The sequence below is a fragment of the Mus caroli genome, unplaced genomic scaffold, assembly GCF_978045245.1.
Source record: "Mus caroli unplaced genomic scaffold, Mus_caroli_1 scaffold_8, whole genome shotgun sequence".
NCBI classification, from domain to species: Eukaryota; Metazoa; Chordata; class Mammalia; order Rodentia; family Muridae; genus Mus; species Mus caroli.
Window position 1 is genome coordinate 14389023 of NW_028227263.1, and position 21096 is coordinate 14410118.

A 21096-nucleotide genomic window follows, 5' to 3' on the forward strand; every position below is an offset into this window, starting at 1 on the left:
CATCCGAATGTCCCCAAATTAATTTCCAATACCCTCATCAAGGATCGCTGATACCTGCAGCTAGTACCTGAGCAGATGACGCTGGCATCTTCATGGTGGCCACAGTTGTGGACAGACAAGCCTGGGTGGTGGCACTGGTCTAGAGACATCTCACTGCCTTGGCACTTGATGTCATCCAGGAAGATGCTCCCTACGCCTTCTCCAAAATAGCCACTCCCAAGGGCGCTGACACCTTTCCCGCAGTTCAGCTGCCGGCACACCACGTGGGCATCCTCGATGTCCCAGAGGTCATCACAAACAGTGCCCCACGTGCCATTGTGGTGGACTTCCACTCGCCCTTCACACTGATTCTTTCCACCCACCAACCTGATGGTGAGCTGGTCTGGGGAAGACACAGAGGTTAGTCCTGGAGTGACGCAAGCAGCACGGTGGGCTTTTCTTTAGTGCTTAATACTATCCCACGACACCACAAGAACACCTACAGAGTCAACGAACTTGGGCCCATGGGGGCTCACAGAGACTGAACCACCAACCAAAGAGTACGCATGGGCTGGATCTAGGCCCCCTACACATATGTAGCATGGTCTCCATGTGGGTCCCCTAACAATTGAAGTTGGGGCTGACTCTGACTCTGGTACCCCACTTTGGATCCCTTTCCTCTAGCTGGGCTGCCTTGTCTGGCCTCAGTGGGAGAGGACAGAGCTAGTCCTGCTGCAACTTGATGTGCCATGGTGGGTTGGTATGAGCTGTGTGTGTGTGGAGGGAGCAACTTCCATTCTTAGAGAAGAAGGGGAGGAGGAAGAAGAGGGAGGGAGTGTGAAGTGAAACTGGAAGGAGAAGAGGGAGGGGAATGTAAAGGGAATAAACAAATTAAGGGAAAAAAAGAGAAAGAAAAATTAATGACCCAAGTGCATTGACTTGTTTTCCCTTGCTAATTCTGATTTCTTATCTCTAGACTATCTATTACAGTTATTACAATGATTATCATATCCTTGGATCCAAGCCACAGAATCCCATCTGCATGTAGCAGAAGATGGCCTAGTCGGCCATCATTGGGAAGAGAGGCCCCTTGGTCTTGCAAACTTTATATGCCCCAGTACAAGGGGACGCCAGAGCCAAGAAGTGGGAGTGGGTGGGTAGGGGAGCAGGGTGGGGGAGGGTATAGGGGACTTTGGGGGTAGCATTTGAAATGTAAATTAAGAAAATATCTAATAAAAAAATTTAAAAATCTGCCAAACTCAAGCTTTGTCTCTTTCTTTTAGACGAAGCTTGGTTTTTTTGGTGCAAATTCAAAGTTAAAATTATCTAATAGGCTGGGGAATGACAAGCAGTAACAGTCCACGTGACCAGCCTCCCTCCATTCACGTGAACAGCCTCCCTCGGTCCACAGGAACAGCCTCCCTCTGTCTACAGGAACAGCCTCCCTCCGTCCACGTGAACAGCCTCCCTCCGTCCACAGGAACAGCTCCCCCCCCCACCCCCCCAGTCCATGTGAACAGCTTTTCCCTCTGTCCACAGGAACAGCCTCCCTCCGTCCACAGGAACAGCTCCCCCCAGTCCATGTGAACAGCTTCCCTCTGTCCACGTGAACAGCTTTCCCTCTGGTTCACTTTCTCCTTTGCCTCTCTGGAAGGATGAGCTCTAGGTAGTCAGCGATAGATAGTACAGGCTATAAACTTGGGGAGATCCCTAGAAAGGTCTGATCATCGGGAGGGAAATGCAATGAGAATATTACCAGCTGTGGGAGCCACTCCTGCTGGAGCTGAGACAACACCAGGAGCTGGAAGAAAAAACCAGAAACATTGACATCAGTGCGAGTTCATCCCATAAAATACCATGAGCCAAGTGGGCACGAATCCTTGTCATGCCCATGTGATGGGGCACACATGTCCATGTGATGGGGCACACATGAAGCCAGCACATGCTCACAATGCCTCGGACTCGCCGATCTTTCCTCACTTGACTTACGAATACTCACTTGGGAACATCTCTCAACCTTATAGGCAGGTGGCACTTAAGGGATCTGTGGCCACAAAATAGGAAATGACATGGACATTTTAACTTAGAGTTTCTATTCCCTGGCACCATGGAACTAACTCTTCAGATATAAACAGAACAAGACAGCCAGCAACGTGACAGAGCTGAGGAGAGTGGCGGAGGCACAGCCTCTCCCCACCCTGATCCTCACACCATCTCTCCCAGCTGCACCTCTGCCTGGCTCTAGGAGGGGGAGAATGAGGTGCACGGGGGGGGGGTGGTGGTGAGGCCCAGTGGTGGAGCAATTAATTAATAACAAAATAAGGTATTAGTGGTCAAGACTTTTTTAAGTTTTAAAAAATTTATTCTTGCATATATTTCACCCCAACCATAATTTCCCCTACTTCCTCTCCTCCCAGTCCCTTTCTCCCTATCTCCCCTCTCCCCCACAATCCACCACTTCTCTGTTTCCCTTCAGAAAAGGGCAGGTCTCCCAGGGATATCAACAAACTATGGCATATCAAGTTGTAATAAGACTAGGCACCTCCCCTCATATGGACCAGGAAACCCAGTAGGAGGAAAGGGTGCCTAAGCAGGCAAAAGTGTCAGGGACAGCCAGCACTCCCACTGTTAGGCGTCCCACAAGAAAACCAACCTATACCACCATAACATATATGCAGAGGGCTTAGGTTAGACCCATGTAGGCTCTCTGGTTGGCAGTTCAGTCTCTGTGAGCCCCTATGAGGCCAGGCTAGTTAATTCTGTGTGTTTTCTTATGGTGTCCTTGACCCTTCTGGTTCCTACAATCTTTCCTTCCTCTCTTCCACAGGATTCTTTGGTCAAGTTTTTTGAGTGGTTACCGAAACTTGTTCCTTGTAGCAAGAAAGTCCCATCATGGGAAATGCATGAGGAGAGTATTTGCATAGTCAAGCTGTCTGAAATTCCATCGTGAGGACATACGAGTTTAATGTACATAGAAAGACCATTCCCAGGAGTTAAATGGCCCTACAGCAGGTGTATTATTGCTTATAGGACTTCCATGTGAAAGGTCTAGGGAACAGGCTGTGACAATGGACAATGGATACCCACTTCTTTACACTAGTGTGACCAATGTGGTTGACTGTTGGAGTCCAAGTGTGCAGGAGGAGCGTAACCCTCTCAATGCAAAGCCAGAACAAGTTTGCCTCAGCAGGGCCCTGTGCCCTCTGTGTGTTCTACCTGGTTTGTTGCTTGGGAGGAAAATAAAGATCCAGCAGAGATCAGGTACCTGAACAGATGGCGCCTGCATCCTCATGGTGCTCACAGTTGTGCACAGAAAGGCCGGGGTGGTGGCAGTGCCCCAGGTTGGTCTCTGTGCCCAAGCATCTCACGTCGTCTAGGAAGATGGGGCCAGAGCCATCGCCAAACAGACTGCTCCTGGGGGCTGCCAGGGCCACCCCACAGCCCAGTTGTTGACATACCACTTGGGTGGCCTGTATACCCCAAAGATCATCACACACAGTCCCCCAGGTCCCATTGAAGTAGACTTCTACACGGCCCTCACACTGGCTTCTCCCGGCAGACAGTCTCACCAGCGGCAGATCTGCAGAAGCCAAGGATCAAGTCAGCTGAGGCTCCTTCGGTGCTCATCAGTCTGGAGAATGCCAGCCTGGTGTGCAGCTTGTGGCTGGGGTAACATGCACCTGTCTATGAAGGGCTGTGCGGATGTGGGATACCTATATACCCAAAGGAACACGTAGGACCACTTTCTGTAATGGAACGTGAACATGTTTCTACCTGTGTTGGATCGCTATCTTGGGCAATTTGGTTATGGGAATCGAGGCCACAGTCTAGCATTGAGGAAGATGTACCTAAAAATACCATTCTACCATGGAGCTGTTTCCCCACCTCTTTTCTTTAACCATCTCTTTTTTGAGATTAAGGGTCTCACTAACATTCCTAGACTAGCCTAGACCTCTGTCTCAGATACACTTGGAACATGTAATCCTTCTGTCTCAGTCTCCCAAGTTGCTGGGGTTGCCAGGCCTTTGGCACCATGCCCACAGCTCACTGATGTTAGGGTCCTCCCCCCACCCCCCGAAAATCACTTTCCAAAGGCTGAAAACAATGCATCTGCGTGCTGAGAGCCTAGACTGTATGTCTCACTTGGTTCTCTCAGCTAGGATGTAACTGACAAGATATAATTAGTTGTTTATCGCTTGGCTCTAGAAAGCTGTAAACTATTTATCAAAGCCAGTACAGCATCCCTAGGCAAAGTGTGAAAAAACCCTCAGAACTAAAGCAGATGAAGTGGATTCTGAGAGTCTGAGCCCTCAGGACTGGGGCAGGTTCACTAGAGCACAGCGTGGAGCCCGGCCTTTGAACATCAGACGCTGTCATTGAGGTGAGTGAGTAAATGGACTCTGTCGTTTAAAAACAAACAAACAAACAAACAAACAAACAAACAAACAAACACATACACACCCACAATAGGAGAGGCCCATGTCACTAGCTTTACTGAGCTTCTTTGTTTTACAGCATCAAGGCCATGAAACTAATGTTCTTTCTCTAACTTATCTCTTCCTTCCCCTCACCGACCCCCCCAGTTTCCACCCCCCCCCCAGCCCCTGAGTGTGTGTAGATCAGATTAGATATCATTTCAGGTTTATTCTTCAGAATACCTACTACCTTGCATTTTGGAGACAAGGCTTTCTTTTTTTTTTTTTTTTTCTCTCCTAAAACTGGCTGATTTGGCTTGACTGGCTGGCCAGAAATTCCCAGGGATTTGTCTGTCTCCATTTGTCCCAAACTGATATTACAAGCGTGTGCCACCATGTCCTGGGTGCTGGAGACTGAACCAGATCCTCATGCTTGGATGGCCGTCACTTTACCTACTGAGCTGTCTCCCCAGACTTGTTGGTATCATTTCTGTTAGTCCCAATCAGCCTCAGAACAGAGATTCACAGGCTGTAAGAGTGGGAAAGTACCTGGATGCAAATCACTTAGATGTTCCTCAGGAGCTGAAGTAGCTGCACAGGTGAGAATGGGGGAAAGTCACCACAGAGACATCCTAAGCAAACCTCATACTCATAATGCCACCTCATACTCTTAAACGTCACCTAAATCATAGAATCACGTTTGCCTTTAAACAACCCTAGCAAGTAGCCAATCATGTAGTTTCCATTTAAATTGTGATAATGGCTCATGCATGTATGTGATCATTATCCTAAATAAGAATGAGACGTTAAATTCATGCTGGGGTCACGAAGCTCCGGCCTCCTAGCAGGGGCCTCACTGTCAGATTAGCTCCATCCCGGGTCCCAAGTCCACGCTGCAGATAGAGAAGGAGCCCCAACCCCAGGTTCTTCCGCCTCTAGGACCACCTGCACTCTGTGGCCTGCCAAGGCCTCTGCTGCATGAGCATCTTGAGTCAAAAGCTTATATTATACTTTCCTGCTGAAATGTGGTGCTCACGTGCAAAAGGGATGACACATCACTATGTTAATTTCAGGACACCTTCCCTCTGGGTGCATGGCAGGCACCCGGGGGCTGGGAAATAACCCGGGGTCCTAATCTTCTAGAACAGTCTAGAGAGCAGGCAATTGGCAAAAATAATTTAAGGATCAGAAGAGAGACCCAGTGTGGTAACCCTTTCAGTAGACTCTAGTTGCCTAGCAGGAACTACAGAATTCATGCACTCATAGATACCTGAATGTCCATTGGCTGTAGAATCTATAGAGAGAATGGAAACATGAGATGGTAGATATTAGAAACATGGTGGTGAAGTGCCCTAAAGGACATAGTCTTTGTTTAATTTCAAAGGAAATTAAACACTAGGTGTGACCAAGTCTTCTCAAGCATCCAAGACTGTTTCCTCTGCTGTGTGCTTTCACCTGCCTAAAAGCCCGCACACACAATTCTGAATTAATCTCAATAATAACAATGACAATAGCTAGCTATTTTGTATAATTTATGGTTTCTTAGATGCTTGACTAAACATTGTATGCAGGTTGTCTTGTTAACTCCTACCAACCCTATGAAGGCTAGTACTATTATTTCCTTCCTTCCTTCCTTCCTTCCTTCCTTCCTTCCTTCCTTCCTTCCTTCCTTCCTTCCTGCCTGCCTGCCTGCCTGCCTGCCTGCCTGCCTGCCTGCCTGCCTGCCTGCCTGCCTGCCTTTCTGCCTTTCTGCCTGCCTGCCTGCCTGCCTTCCTTCCTTCCTTCCTTCCTTCCTTCCTTCCTTCCTTCCTTCCTTCCTTCCTTCCTGCCTGCCTGCCTGCCTGCCTGCCTGCCTGCCTGCCTGCCTGTCTGCCTTCCTGCCTGCCTTCCTGCCTCCCTGCCTCCCTTCCTCCCCCCTCTCTGTTTCTCTCTCTCTTCCTTCCTTCCTTTCTTTTTACTGATTAATCTCTTCAGACTTTCAGTTTGAAAACAGACACCCTAAGTATTGCAAGCATCATTTTCAATGTTGGAAAAGAAACCCACTGTCCTGACTGTGGGGCAGGCTCGAGGTGTGCCAGCATTCAGTCTTGGCTTGGGCAGTTCTGTGACTGGTCTAGGATGGACCTTCTCTTACCTGAACAGATAACGCCAGCATCTTCTTGGTGTCCACAGTTGTGGGTGAGCCAATCCCTGTGAGGGCATTGTGCCAGGGAAGATTCTTTTCCTGTGCAGTTGACATCATCAAGGGCGATACTGCCTGACCCAGGGCCAAAACTGCTGCCTGTCAGGGCAGATAAAGCTGGGCCACAGCCAAGCTGTCTGCAGACCACGTGGGCATCCTCTATGGACCAGTTGTCATCACACACAGTTCCCCAGGTGTTGGCATAGTACACTTCAACTCGGCCTTCACACCTGCTTGTCCCGTTCATCAGTCGCAGGTCCATACCTGTGAGTAATTCAGGAACAATGCTCTGGAGGGTCCATCCTCAAAGACTGCCAGAAAAAAACAGCTATTTCCTGGGAGTCATGAATTGATAGTAAAGGATGGCAAACCCAGTTCCCCTTCATTTCATCTCAAATCATTTAAATTCTTGTCCTTGGTACCACTCAATGGGTTTTCAAGATTGTGTTTGGTTAAAAAAAAAAAAAATTGTCCCTTGGCCAGCTGGACCAGGTACTTGCCTTTGGTCCCTTCCTACAAGTTGCAAGTCTTGGTTTCTGGTACTCACAAAATATGTCATATTTTTATTTTTATCTTTGTGTGAGTGTGTGTGTGTGTTGTGTGTGTGTGTACTGATCAAGGGATAAAGAGATAATTGTAGTAGACACCAGGGTCAGGTGTGACCCATGTGTCACAGTGTTCTGGGGACTGAGAAAGGCAGTCATTGCATGCTGATGCCCATAGTCAAAAGTTGCTGTGTCAGAAGAGAATAAAAGGTCAGAAGACAGCCAAGATCACTTCCTAGGTAGGTCTCAGTAAGGACAGAGTGACACCCTGAGCCTTAACAGGAGCCAGCTTTCACACTACTCCTCCACAAATCATTCTTGCTTCTTACAGTATTTTCTAGTCCCAGATTTTCTACATGGTCTAGGCATTCCCAACCCTCCATCAGCAGGATCAGCCTGAGCTGAGGCGGAGGGTGGGAATACACAGGGCACTCAGCAGGGATGGTTCTCATCCAGCACTGCTGGAATCTAGACTCAACTGCACAAAGGAAAAGGCAACTGAGGAGAAAAGGAAAGGTTACCTGTTGATGTGTGCACCTCTGGCTGCCTTACTAATGATGCTAAGGATAGACAGAAAACAAAAAGAAAATTATATGTCTTTGTTAGGTGTCAGGCAACTTCAACTCTTCATCAACTTCCAGTGATCTCTCTACCTTTGGGACTATCTAAAGACAGCTTCTAATCCCATTCCTTCATGGTACTTTTCCCCATAAAGAAAAGCCTTCCATCTCTCAGTCTGTGTGTACTCAGTGCCTACAAACTACTTTTATACTATGCTTACACAATAAAGAGGAGTCTGTGGCTTTAAAAAAAATAGTTTAAAGCCAGTAAAGCATCCTTTGAGGACCTCTGCTTCCAGAACAACCCAAGCTGGTGCTTCCTCTGAAGGCTTAGGGCCATTCTTTCCTCTCAATTCTCTGCATGTTGGACTTGGCTCTTTAAGACCTGCCCTGAGGACTGAATTTGAAATGTGGCAACTACTGGGCCCCACTTAGACACACGGAGCACACGGAGCACACGGAGCACACGGAGCACACGGAGCACACGGAGCACACGGAGCACACGGAGCACACGGAGCACACGGAGAAGTTAAAGCTTCTTCATCCTTCCTCCAGGGAGAAAGCCGACCACAGAGGGAATTTCTTACGGTGCTCTGATCGGAAGATAATGTGATGTCTACATAGCATGTTTTGTCATATGCTAAGAACTGTGCCAACCTCTTTCTCTTGCACAAGAAAAGTCACCCAATCCCAGCATATCCCGAGGATGCAAATGTCACCACCTGCCTCACTCATCCAGAGGAGGAAATGGAGATAGTTCAGGGACTTGCTCAATGTACCGACGATGAAAACAGGGTGTTTGGCCCTTAAACCTCTACCCTACTTCCCAGTGAGACTTGGCCAATGCAAGTTACAGCCAACCAATCTAGAACAGCTGACATTACCTGAGATCATATCACTCACGGGAAATGATGGTGCTGGCTGGGACAGAGAGGCTATGGAAGACATAAGAAAGGTAGAGAGTCACCATCACCTCTCTTCAGTCTACTAAACCCCACAGGTAAGCCTGTTTGTATGAGTTATTTGGGGAATAAAACCAAAGTCAGATGTATTCCACCTGGGCATCAAAGAATGACCCAAAGTCACCACCCGAGTTTCTGGATTCCCTAGGCCCATTCTGTTCTGATAATAGATACTAGAATATAATTTTCTTTCTTTTAAAAAACGAACTGTGGTCACAGTGACAGTAACCTATGTGAAGCGTCTGTCTTGCTTGTTGGTTGGGTTTTGTAATTCTTATTTTAATTAATTAGTAAGTTGATCAATTAAGAGATAAGATCCCATGTAGTCCAGGCTAACCTCAAACTTGCTGTGAACTTGCTATGTGGCTATCCCATGGTTGCTGGGAACTGAACCTGGACCTTCTGGAAGAACAACCAGTACCCTTAAACACTGAGCCTTATCCAGGGCCTATATTAAAATTTAAATACTATTTCTTACATGATTTTACTGTCGTTGTGTGTGGTGATTTGAGTGAAAATGACCCTCCATAGGCTCATGTATTTGAATGCTTAGTCCCCTGCTGGTCGAACTGTTTGGGAAGGATTAGGAGGCGTGGTTTTATTGAAAGAGGTAGGTCCCTGGAGGCGGGCATGGAGGTTTCAAAAGCCTAAGGAATTCCCAATTAGCTTGATCTGCTCCTCTGTGTGGATGAAGGTGTGAGCTCTCTGCTACTGCATCAATACCATGCCTACCTGCCTGCTCTCATGCTTCCCACCATGACTCTAACCACTCTGGAACCATGAGACCCAAATAAAATATTTTCTTCTATAAGTTATCTTGGTGATGGTGTTTCATCATAGCAATTGAAAGTAACTAAGGCATTGTTTATACTCAAGTATGGTCTGTGTGCAGCATTCGGCCCTGGTTCTCTAAGCTGATCAAGTCTGAAGCTTCCTTGTAAAAGGAACACACATAAATAGTCAGACAAAAGGAAATGGTTATGAAAATCACACCTTGAGTAGCAGCTAGGTGTGGTGGGAACAGTGGCCTGGGGACTATTCTAGATTCTCTTCCTGCTTTCTGTGTGGTGGGGCAGGAGGATCCCAGAAGTGGAAAGTCATTAACCCACCTGGCTCAGAACCTAGCCCACCTGAGCAGACAACACCAGCATCTTCGTGGTGGCCACAGTTGTGGGCAAGCCAGCCACTGTGCAGACATTGCCATAGTCTGGCTTCCGTTCCCATGCACTCCACATCATCCAGGACAACGGGGCCCAGGCCTCGCTCAAAATGGGCTCGGCCAATGGCTACCACAGCCCCACCACAGCCCAGCTGCCGGCACACCACCTGGGCATCCCTCAGGTCCCAGCCGTCATCACACACTGTGCCCCAGCTGCCGTTGTAGTGGAGCTCCACGCGGCCCTCACATGGGTGGCTGCCATTGGCTAGTCTGAGTGCCACATCTGAAAAAGCAGACAAACGGTGTCAACCACCCCAGGGCTCCCCTTTACCAATGCGCACTTGAAGATAAGGAGGACATGTTGTCTGTCTTGGCGCTGGCTTTGAGGGCTCTGTCCTCACAAGGGAGAGGGCATCTTACAGGTTAGAGCTGGCTGCTGAGTAGTGTGCGCTTGATGGAAATGTGTTAGGTGATCCAGGGAGAGGCTTTTAACCCTCCTCCCCAATAAACTTATATTTCACAAAACTCAAGAAAGGATCCCAAAAGCCTTTTGTAAGGTGACAATACTGGGCATGCAAACATGGTTGAGCTGCCATTTGTGAACTCCTTATTAGCATGGTTGTGAATAAGACAAGTTTTACCACAGAACTGGCCCAGTTCCTTTCTCTTAAGAGTTCATGGACTTTTAACCTCAGAAGACGACATCTGTTCAAAGCAGTCTGCTCAGCCAGGCTCTTCAACTTACATCTCAGGAGCTATAATTGATAGGGAGCTTGGGAACCACTTTCAAATCCCTAGCTCACGGGTGATGGAATGGCCATCTGAGTGCAGCATCACCAAGCAGGGCCAGTGGCTGAAATGATGCAAGGGCCTACCTGCGTCTTTCTCATCCTGCAACAGAGATTCATAAGATGCAAAGAATCCAATGTTGGTGACGATGGCATCGCTGTGGAACACCACGCTCATGTGGCTTGAGGAGGAGGTAAATATTGGGGTTGTTTCAGAGCAGAATCTCCCGAGTGAAAATGGTTCACTTTGTGGGCCATCAAAAATCTCAATAAAGTCATAAGGGCAGCCATAGAAATTTTCCAACCTGTGAATGAAACAGCCTCATTCAAACTCCTTTCTTTCCTTGGCCTTTCTGTCTAGAAGTGACTTCCCAAGAGATTACAACAAAGGTCAGGCAAAGCTACTGCAGACCTGTAACTCCTCCCACAGGTTAGAAGAAGGGCTGACCCCACTGGCTCAGGCAAAGGGACTTTTCTATTTCTAACTTTTTTTCTGTGTGTTAAAACATTATTTCCACACAATATGTTCTGGCCACACAATTCACTCCTCTCAGACCCTCTCCACCTCCATTCTAGCTCACCTAACCCCATGCCCTCCCTTCTCTCTCTTTAAAAGAGAGAAATAAACAAACAAGAAACTCACATACCTACCTCTCTTTCTCTTACACACACATACAAACTCACAAACGCACAAAAATGGAACACAAAATATACAAGCAAAATGCCAGTAAGACAAAAATGCTCAAACAAAGCAGTTTTAGACAAAAAACAAAAACAAAAACCCCAAACCTCCAAAACACCATTAAGTTCATTTTTAAAAATCTGTTAAAATTTTAATTCAATAATATCTTTTCAGTGTGAGTTATAAGCTCACAGAACATAATTTACATGATACTGATGGCTTTCAGAAAAAAGTAAACATCTGTGTCGCCCACCAAGTCCCCCACAGTTTCCCCCTTCCCAAAAGCAGATCTGTTTCCTCCCACAGACAGTTGGCGCAGGAGCAGTGGCAGATTTGACAGTTATCCACTGTTTGTGGCATCTTGTTCTGTAGCATTAGTCACTTAGCCTGTGACAGTAGCATGTGGCTGTACCAAAATCTGTTTCGTGGCTCTCCTGCTGATGGACAAAAGACTAACCCCAGTCTACTGTTGCCAAGTGAAAGCTGCAAGACTCTGTCTGTATTCATAGGAAGTGAACTCCTGGGATTTGCTAACTTAAGCTTTTGGAAGAAATGCAGCTCTTTAGTATTTGGGTTTATTTTGTTGTGGTGGTGGTTGGTTTTTGGTTTTTGGTTTCTGTTGTTGTTGTTTTCTGAGACAGGGTTTCTCTGTTGTAGCCCTGGCTGTCCTGGAACTCACTCTGTAGTCCAGACTGGCCTCGAACTCAGAAATCTGCCTGCCTCAGCCTCCCAAGTGCTGGGATTAAAGGCGTGCACCACCACTGCCTGGCACTCTTTAGTATTTTACATAATATCTATGCATGCATGTACTATATGCATCCAGACCTTCCTAATTCCTTCCCTTCTGATTCCTCCACTACCCCATCTCTACTTTTCCCCCAAAATTCATATGCTCTCTTTTTTAAATTTTTATTCCTTTTTACCTGTTTATTTTGAGACAGGTCTCACAATATACCCTGGACGGCCTCGAGCAAATAGATGTGATTTGCCTGTCTTTTCCTCTGCCGTGCTGGGATTAAAGGCATATGCCACTATGCTTGTCTTTGTTTGTTTGTTTGTTTGTTTGTTTGTCTAATTTGCTATCCACTAAACCCATTTTGTGTTTTCTGTGTGTGCATGAGTATGGGACTATCTAACAGAGCATGGGTAGCCTCTTAGTGCCTGCATCCCTGAAGAAAAGTGGCTCTCTCTCAGTAGCTATCAGCTGCCCATAGTTCCTCTGACAGGGGTCAGAGCCCTTCATGAGCCCTTCCCTCATCCATGCTGGGATTTTGGCTGGCTTGACATTGTGCAGGTCTTGTGCATGAAGTTAAGGCTGTTAGGAGTTCATGTGTCCAACAAAAAGGGAGTAAACCTGACATATACACAGCCAAGTAATGATAATTGTATACACAGAAAATATTTACTTACTTGACCACTTCGAAGGTGAGTCTGATGTGAGCACTGGTATCCACTTGTATGTCCCAGGCACAGATCACATTTGTAGGGTATTTTTTAGGATACCAAGGACTGGAGAAGGAGCCTGAACTATTTGTGAGCAAACCACCACAATGAAAAATTTCATCTGTCAAAAAAGTGAGGAAATCCCATGAGGAGACACTGGCTCCTGATGCTTTTGCTTTGTTTTCTTTTGGGTTTTATCAGTGCCAAGAGGAGATACAATGAATGCAGGAGAGTAAAGCAAGCAAAAGCTGAGTGTACTGAGTTCACACCTATAATCCCAGCACCGGGAAGACTGAAACAGAACCTCAAATGAGAGGCTAGCATGAGCTGTAGAGTCTGAGGAAAAACAACTATGCCATCAAAAAGAAGTAGGGAAAACTTACTTCCTGTTGTTGTTGTTGTTATGATGCATTTTTAGTGGTGTGTGTGTGTGTGTGTGTGTGTGTGTGTGTGTAGAATAGAAGAGGGTATTGGATTCCTTGGAACTGGAATTTATAGGCAGTTATGAGCTGCCTGATACAGATTTTGAGAATTGAATTCAAGTCCCTTACAAGAACAGCAAGCACCCTTAACTGATGAGCCATGCATCAAGCTAAATATAACAACAACAACAACAACAACAACAACAACAACAACAACAAACCAAACCCAACAAACAAAACACCATTTTTTTGAGACAGGGATAACATAGCTCAGGCTGACTATTTAGTTGGGGGTGACCTTGAACCCCAGAGGTCATTCAGCCTTCACCTCCTGGATGCTGGAATTATAGGCATGTACCATCATGACTACTTTTATGCAATGTTAGGGATGGAACCCAGGGCTTCCCTGTATGCTAGGCAAGCACTCTTCCAACTGAGCTACACCTCCTGCATCAGTGTCAGCCTCTTGATAGATGATCATTTGTGTTGTGAAGGGGAAACGATAACATCTGGGAGTGAATAGGCTTTATGAATCCAGGTGCACAGGAAGGTTTACGTGTGCAAACCCAACGAGGCAAAAGATACAAGGATAATACAAACCAAGGTAGCCTTTCTCGGTAGGCTGTGCTGTAGAACAGTGCTGTAGAGCAGTGGTTCTCAACCTGTGGGTCTGTGACCCTCACAGGGGTCACATATTAAATATCCTGTATATCGGCTATTTTATGATACGACTCATAACAACAGCAAACTTACAGTTATATGAAGTGGCAATGAAAATAATTTGATGGTTGGTGGGAGATCACCACAACCTGAACTCTATTTAAGGGGATCCTGAAATGACTTTATTAAAAGAAATCACTGGGAAGCGATGAAACTGAGGTAGCACATCTAGTTCCTACGTAAGCAAGCCAAAGTCAGCTCAGCATAAGTTGTCATAACCACTTACAAGCTGCCAACGCACCTCTAACTAGGGACTGCCCAGGGAATGCACTGGCACTCACTCTTTCCCCAGACTTTTGTCTTACCTCCAGTTTTGCCCTATCAAAGCCTGCCCCATCAGTGAAGCCCCAAGTAGCTCTAGCTTGCAGCTGCTCAACTCAAAATGGCTATCTGCTCAAAACTTAAAAACCCTTTAAAACTTTAATGCTTACCTTTCAATAATTATATTTAAATCGAATCTGAAAACAAAACCAAGATTAACTAAAGTATTCAGTTAGGGCAGAACTCTTGGCTTTGGTGTGGAATTATCTATAGACCCTCATGTGCAGCAGCTTCATACATATTAAAAGAAGAAAGGATGAGTTAACATGGAAAGAGAAGCTTATACAAGCTTCTTGTCATGATGTCACCAGTGGAGTCTGTAAAAATGCACAGACAAAAAAAGTCATGATCAAGGATTTGCATCCATATTTAACCTTTTCTTAAAATACTGAAGACCACTGATCTTCAGAAGCCATCATTCCCCTGTGCCCAGAGAACAGAGATGGTGTGTTTGCACTTAAACAATATGGACAGGGGCCACTCCATACAACCCTGGAGTCTCTGGTTCCTTGCTCTATCTAGACTCTTGTGATAAGATCATCCACGCCAGCAGTTGGTCCTCTCTCAAATGAACCAGTAGCCAAGAGAGTTCATCTCTGGTAAATCTGAACTTCCTCTTCTTCCTATCTTCTCACCCTCTGTAGCAATCGCGCCACATTGCCAACTGTGATGGGCGTTACTGCTTTTGCTAGTTAGAAACAGAGTATCTAGTCGTGCCTTTCTCTCCAGCCTCAGAACTTGAATGGTAGCTGCAATTCTCATCCACCAGCGCCCTGGCAACTGAATTGGATGAACAGACAGATAGACAGTACCTGCTGGTTCTCCACTTGGTGCGTCATCGATACCTATTCAAAGACAGATGTGAGAGTGAGAGAGGTTAAACAAGATGGTCACATAACTCCCCAGAAAAATCTGGTACTTTTTTCAGAAGCAGACCTGCTCTGTTCTGGGCCATTGGAAAAGTAGACTTAAAACTCATCCAGCTAATAAAGGGACCCAGGAGCCCGTGAGGGAGCTCACTATGTGCTTGTGGCTCAGGTGCAGCATGGTGCTTGTTTGATTTTGGCCTGTCACCGTGCCGACAGAGGCCCTGTAACAGATGAGCTCAGCCTTTAACCTAGGACCTCAGCCAGTCAGTACTTAGAGAACGTGGTCCTGCATGTGGTGTTAGTTATGTCTTTGGAGGGCTTATCAGTTGAGTACAGATGCTATAATCGCTACTTTATTGGAAGCTGTGGGTATTAAGAATTCAGAAGCACTGACTGTAGGACAGAGTTCAGCACTCACAGAACACTTGGTGGGCACTATATTGTTACCAGCACCCAGGAATGGCCGTGCCAGGAATATGATGTCTGATAATTCTAACCATTTATATAATTGCTAATTTCCGGGTGAGATTTTGAACCCTTTACAGATGCCTGAACCTAAGGTTGAAAACTAACTCTTAAGTAAATTGACTTAAAAATTGGTTCAAAGCCTACAGCTCATTGCTGATTGCTTGCCTGCTGGTGTTGACATCTCTCTTCCCAGTGGCTAGGGGTTGGCAAGGCTCCCTGAGATACGATGCAAGCCATGCTACTCACCTGAGCAGACCACGCTGGCATCCTCATGGTGCCCACAGTTGTGGGAGAACCATCCGTGATGTGTGCATTGCCACACCTTGGCTTCATCCCCCATGCATTGCACATCGTCCAACATGATATGGCCCATGCCTTTATCAAAGTAGCTCTCAGCTGGGGCCGACATGGCCTTACCACAGCCGAGCTGCTGGCACACCACCTTGGCATCTGTCAGATCCCAGCTGTCATCACACACCGTGCCCCAGGTCCCATTGTAAGAGATCTCTACTCGGCCCTCACACCTGTGGCTGCCATTCACCAGTCTCAGGGCCATCCCTAGGAATGGAAAAATGGGTTCTTTAGAGATGTGGCATCCTCAGATTCTAGAAGCATCTGCAGGTTGAAAAAAGTGTTCTCTGTGTTGGACCCTCGGAGTGGCTCTGTTACCTGATTCCCTAAAGATTTTCTGACTGCTAAAAAGCAATTAATACTTATTAATTTTTAAATCTCTCTGTATATGTATGTATGTATGTATGTATGTATGTATGTATGTATGTATGTATGTATGAGTGTAGGCATATGTGTGGAGGTCAGAGAACAACTTTGGTTGTTGATCTTTGCCTTGTTTGAGACAAATCTCTTTACCACTGTCTTTAGTTCACACCAGTCTAACAGGCTTACGAGCATCTGAGAAGTCTCCAGTTTCTGCCTCCTAGACTCAGGTTCTTGACCCACTGAGCCACCTCCAAGCCCAGTATTTTAGAGTCTCTTAAGCTCTCAAAAGCATCCCAGCTGGAGGATAACTTACCTTAAGTCACTGGAATGCTCTTGCACCCCACAGCAGAACCTGAGAGGTTCACAAGTGTTCTGGATGGTATGTGACTAATCCAGCCAGAAGAAAGACTGACAATTATACTTTGTGACAGTTCTAGAATAATCTTTCATATTCCTTCTTTCCTTCCTTTGAGAAGGTGAATGAGATTCTTTCAGCACACACACAGCGGGGGACAGGAAACTCCAGCCATCTGTTTCTAGTGCTTAGTGCAAGACAGTGACTGTGGCTGGCAGAGCAGGTGTAATAATTATGACTGGCAGTGAGGATGCCACTCAGCAGAGGTAGACACATCAGGTATGGTGTCATTCAGGTCAGATTTCAAAAGCCTCTTCTCTCTAAATGGGACAAGGCACAGCCAGTGTACTTCCTGCACGGTGGGTGTCAGGATACCCACCATTTTGCATTTCGCCTTGCTGAACGGTGTTGTACATAGCATAGAAGCCTGAGTTGGTGATCATAGTGTCACTTTTAAACACCACCGTCATGAAATTTGAAGAGGAGAGGAATGTGAGTTCTGCTCCAGCACAGACTTTGCCCATGGAGAGTGAGGCCACTTGCTGTCCATCAAACACTTCCACAAAGTCGTAAGGGCACCCATAGATGTCCTCTAGTCTGAGGGATAAGAGCAGCATTAGTCTCCGCAGGCCAATCTGCTATTACCTTCCTCCCACCCACACTCCTCATTCCACATCTAAGAACCCTATGAATCTGCCCCTCCCCCACTCCCCCTTCTAGACTATCCCATCTGTCAGACTTCCCATTCTTCTTTTTCTTTTTTTTTTCATTTTTCTTCTCTCTCTCTCTCTTTTTTTTAAGATTTATTTATTTTTATGGTACACCGTAGCTGTCTTCAGACACACCAGAAGAGGGCATCATATCCCATCACAGATGGTTGTGATCTACCATGTGGAATTGAACTCAGGACCTCTGGAAGAGCAGCCAGTGCTCTTAACTGCTGAGCCATCTCTTCAGCCCCAGACTTCCCATTCTTATCTGGTCCATTTTGGTGACTTCCATCAGAAAGCCTAGCTTTCAGTCTCTCTGACCCTCTTCCTTTTTTTTTTTTTTTACCCTGAATATCTCTTTAATGTTTCTGACTCTTTAATTCAAGTCCTGCTTTCGGTGGTGGTCAGTGTCCATCAGAGACTCACAGAATAAGATGCTCAGGAAGACCCTGAGTCAGGGAGATAGTGACAAAAAGGCCTCCTGGGAGGACTTATCTCACCAGGGTCCCAGACTGCCCACGTTCCCTTTAACCTGGATGAGGAGAGAGTTGTGCCAGGTATCCCACGTGCTGTCTTCTTCTGCCCTGACCTCAGCCTAGTTTTACAGGTATTGATTGCTTTGACTTCACAGTACATATCAACGCCTCACTATCTGAAAGTTTCCGCTGATTTAATGGTTTGTTTCAGTACAGTTTGTCTTTCCATCTAGAATGGAAACTCATAGCATCAGAGGCCTTATCTATTCTGTTAGCACTATAAGCCCAGTCCTAGACCTGAACCCACACAGAGTTGGAGCAATGTATATACATGGAAAGCACACCAATGTCTATCTAACATAATAAATATTACATCATTATATAACATGATATATAATTTCTGAGCAAGCAGCCATCTGTATGTCCATTATAAAATTTCATTGCAAACACATATATGAATATATGGCTATCCACACACCCAATGGACACACTTTACACACAAATTCAGTACTAGGTTTTGAAATCTGCCATTGGACACCAACCCCGGTGAAATAAAAACCAAATACCTAAAACTAACATATTTTTGTTCTGTTTTGTCTTTGAGAAAGGGTCTCTCTATGTAGCCCTGTCTGTTCTGGAACTTAGTATGTAGACCAGGCTGCCCTGTACTAGAAATCTGTCTGTCACTGTCTGCCAAGTGCTAGGACTAAAAGCATGCACCACTTTGCCCCGCTACAAAAGAACCCATTTTTAAAGAAGCAAACAAAGAAAAAAACAAAGCGAGAAAGAAACAAAGTAAGAAAGAGAGAGAGAGAGGGAGAGAGAGAGAGAGAGAGGAAGGAAGGAAGGAAGGAAGGAAGGAAGGAAGGAAGGAAGGAAGGAAGGAAGGAAGAAAGGAAGAAAGGAAGAAAGGAAGAAAGGAAGGAAGGAAGGAAGGAAGGAAGAAAGGAAGAAAGGAAGAAAGGAAGAAAGGAAGAAAGGAAGAAAGAAGCAAAGAAACAAAAGCACACATGCAATGCATGTCGAAGGTCATCAGAGCAACCGTAGTAGGTATTAAACTGAAAAGGAGGCCATGCCCAAAGCATTCCATGCAGAGGAGCCATGTAGTCCCAGAGGGACCTTGACTTTATTTGTAACATAAATAGCTGAGCTGGAGCTATTTCTTGTAGGGGACTGTGTTGAGGCTGAGATTACAGCTCAGTGGTATAGGATTTGCATGATAAGCTTGAGGCTTTGAGTTCAATCCCCAGTGGCTCAAAAGCAATAAATAAATGGCTACTTTTGTATTAAAGAAAGATAATCCAAGCTTAACTAGAAACAGCTAACATAATTACATGGCTAGGGGCTTCCCTACAGGATGAACCAAATGAGACAATTCTACAGCTGCAGCCAGGCAATGACTGTCCTCCACCCCCTTCTCTTTTTACTTTTGTATGCTCAGACTTTGCTTGTAGTTCCTTCGTGCAGCTCCTGAACCAGTTCTTGTAAGTTACCTAACTCCTGAGTCCTTGTTTGCCAAATCAACTAAAAACATCAGTGTGCCCCCAGTTGACCCATTTTTCTCAGAACGAGTAACTATTACTTTCAAAAACAAGAAAAAGGCTTAGGAAGAAAAAAAATTTAAACAGAAAGCCCATCTATCTCTTTTGAGAGAGGGTCTCTCGCTGTCTGGGACCTCAAGGATCAGCCTGGCTCCTCCTCCCCAGCAATGGGGTTACAAATATGTCCTGCCATACTCAGCATTTCTTTACGTAGGCTTTGAGGATTGAACTTAGATCCTCTTGCTTGCCAGGGCAACATTTTACTGACTGAGCAATCTCCCCAGCCACCATGTATAGACACAATTTTACCACATAAATATAAAGCAAAGTGCTGTGGGGATTGCAGAAGGAAACACAAGCCTCAGCAAAAGGCAGGGTTTCTCAGTCTTAGAGCCTCACCACTGTGCTACGATGGTGCTGGAAAACTTCTCTTGGGAGGAATGGAGGGAACTGCCTAGATCATCACAGGACACTTAATAGCCTTCACCTCCATCCATTAGATGACAGCGTCCCCCAACCAACCCCAATTATGACACCTAAAAATAACCCCAGACCTAAGGAAATGCTTTGGAAGCAGGTATTACAATCACTTCTAGTTGAGAAGGATGGCCTAGTCAGTCATCAATGGGAGGAGAGACCCTTGGTATTTCGAAAATCATGTGCCCCAGTACAGGGGAATGCCAGGGCCAGGAAGCAGGAGTGGGTGGGGGGTATAGGGGGCTTTGGGGATAGCATTTGAAATGTAAATGAAGAAAACATCTAATAAAATGCCTTTAAAAAAATAAAAGAATAAAAATTTTATAGCCCAAGAAAGAAGATGTAAATAACAATATATTTCAACTTAAAAACTTTCAAACTCCAAAATTATCAACTTTCACCTTGTTCTGGGCAATATATTAAACTACTCCACAATCAGTGTGCTTTTTAAAAGTATAGAAGGAATTTATGCTTTAATAAGTAAGTAGATTATAGGAGATTTAGGGGGTTACAGCTGCTTGGCACATTGAGATTGTGGCATGTACTATTCCACCATCTGCACTTTTTACACCTTAACGGGAGAACTTGAATCATTGGCTGCTGTGGGTGATGAATGCAGGCCGAAGGAAACGCAGAAGTCTGGACACACTGAGAGACAAAGTCAGGAAGAGGGATGACCGGGATGTGACAGTGTAGGAAGACAAAACCATGGTTTCATAGCATCTGGAAACGTTGTGTTTTTTAATTAAGAAGTTACCTATATGAATATATGCATGGTTTTGTAGTTGGCCTTTTGCACCGGAGGCTTTAACTAAGCGTGAGTCAAAAATATTTGACATAAATCTTTGTGCTGAGCATGTGTGGGCTTCTCTTGGTCACCATACCAGAAACAACACAGCATGACCATTTGTCTCACATTTGTATTGCATTCCTTGGGTGTTATCAGTAAGCTGGCATGATTTAAAGAACACAGGAAAATGTACAAAGGCTACATATAAATACTATGATACTTCATAAGAGATTTAGACTTCTGTGGCTGCTGAGGGGAGATCTTGGAGACAATCTATGAATACCAAGGGGCAACTGTATATGCAATATATAAAGGTATACACATAAACATATATGTGTAAATATACATTAATATGTGAGTAAGTGTTTTCAAACAGACGATGGCTGGAGAAAGAAGTAGGAAGCACAAGATATTTGATGGGGAAAATGAATAAAACCCTTTAATTTTGGAGAAAATTCCCTGATAGAATTCTTGAAGGGAAAAGCAACATAATACATGAGAAAGGATGACCAGAC

The 21096-nt window shown here is 45.5% G+C and overlaps 1 protein-coding gene across 1 annotated transcript in view; it reads right to left on the reverse strand.

Annotated features, from left to right (window-relative positions):
- The window catches only part of LOC110298270 (scavenger receptor cysteine-rich domain-containing protein DMBT1), a 125682-nt gene that overhangs the window by 32650 nt on the left and 71936 nt on the right, over positions 1 to 21096 (reverse strand). The window contains exons 26-39 of the mRNA XM_085841244.1: positions 16967 to 17184; positions 15762 to 16073; positions 14991 to 15023; positions 12683 to 12836; positions 10678 to 10895; positions 9774 to 10085; positions 8566 to 8616; positions 7643 to 7681; positions 6529 to 6840; positions 5665 to 5688; positions 4944 to 4985; positions 3245 to 3559; positions 1736 to 1780; positions 68 to 382 (exon numbers count right to left, since the gene is read on the reverse strand). Coding sequence (XP_085697370.1) covers positions 68 to 382; positions 1736 to 1780; positions 3245 to 3559; positions 4944 to 4985; positions 5665 to 5688; positions 6529 to 6840; positions 7643 to 7681; positions 8566 to 8616; positions 9774 to 10085; positions 10678 to 10895; positions 12683 to 12836; positions 14991 to 15023; positions 15762 to 16073; positions 16967 to 17184 — 2390 coding nt within the window. The remainder of the gene's footprint in view (positions 1 to 67; positions 383 to 1735; positions 1781 to 3244; positions 3560 to 4943; positions 4986 to 5664; positions 5689 to 6528; positions 6841 to 7642; positions 7682 to 8565; positions 8617 to 9773; positions 10086 to 10677; positions 10896 to 12682; positions 12837 to 14990; positions 15024 to 15761; positions 16074 to 16966; positions 17185 to 21096) is intronic.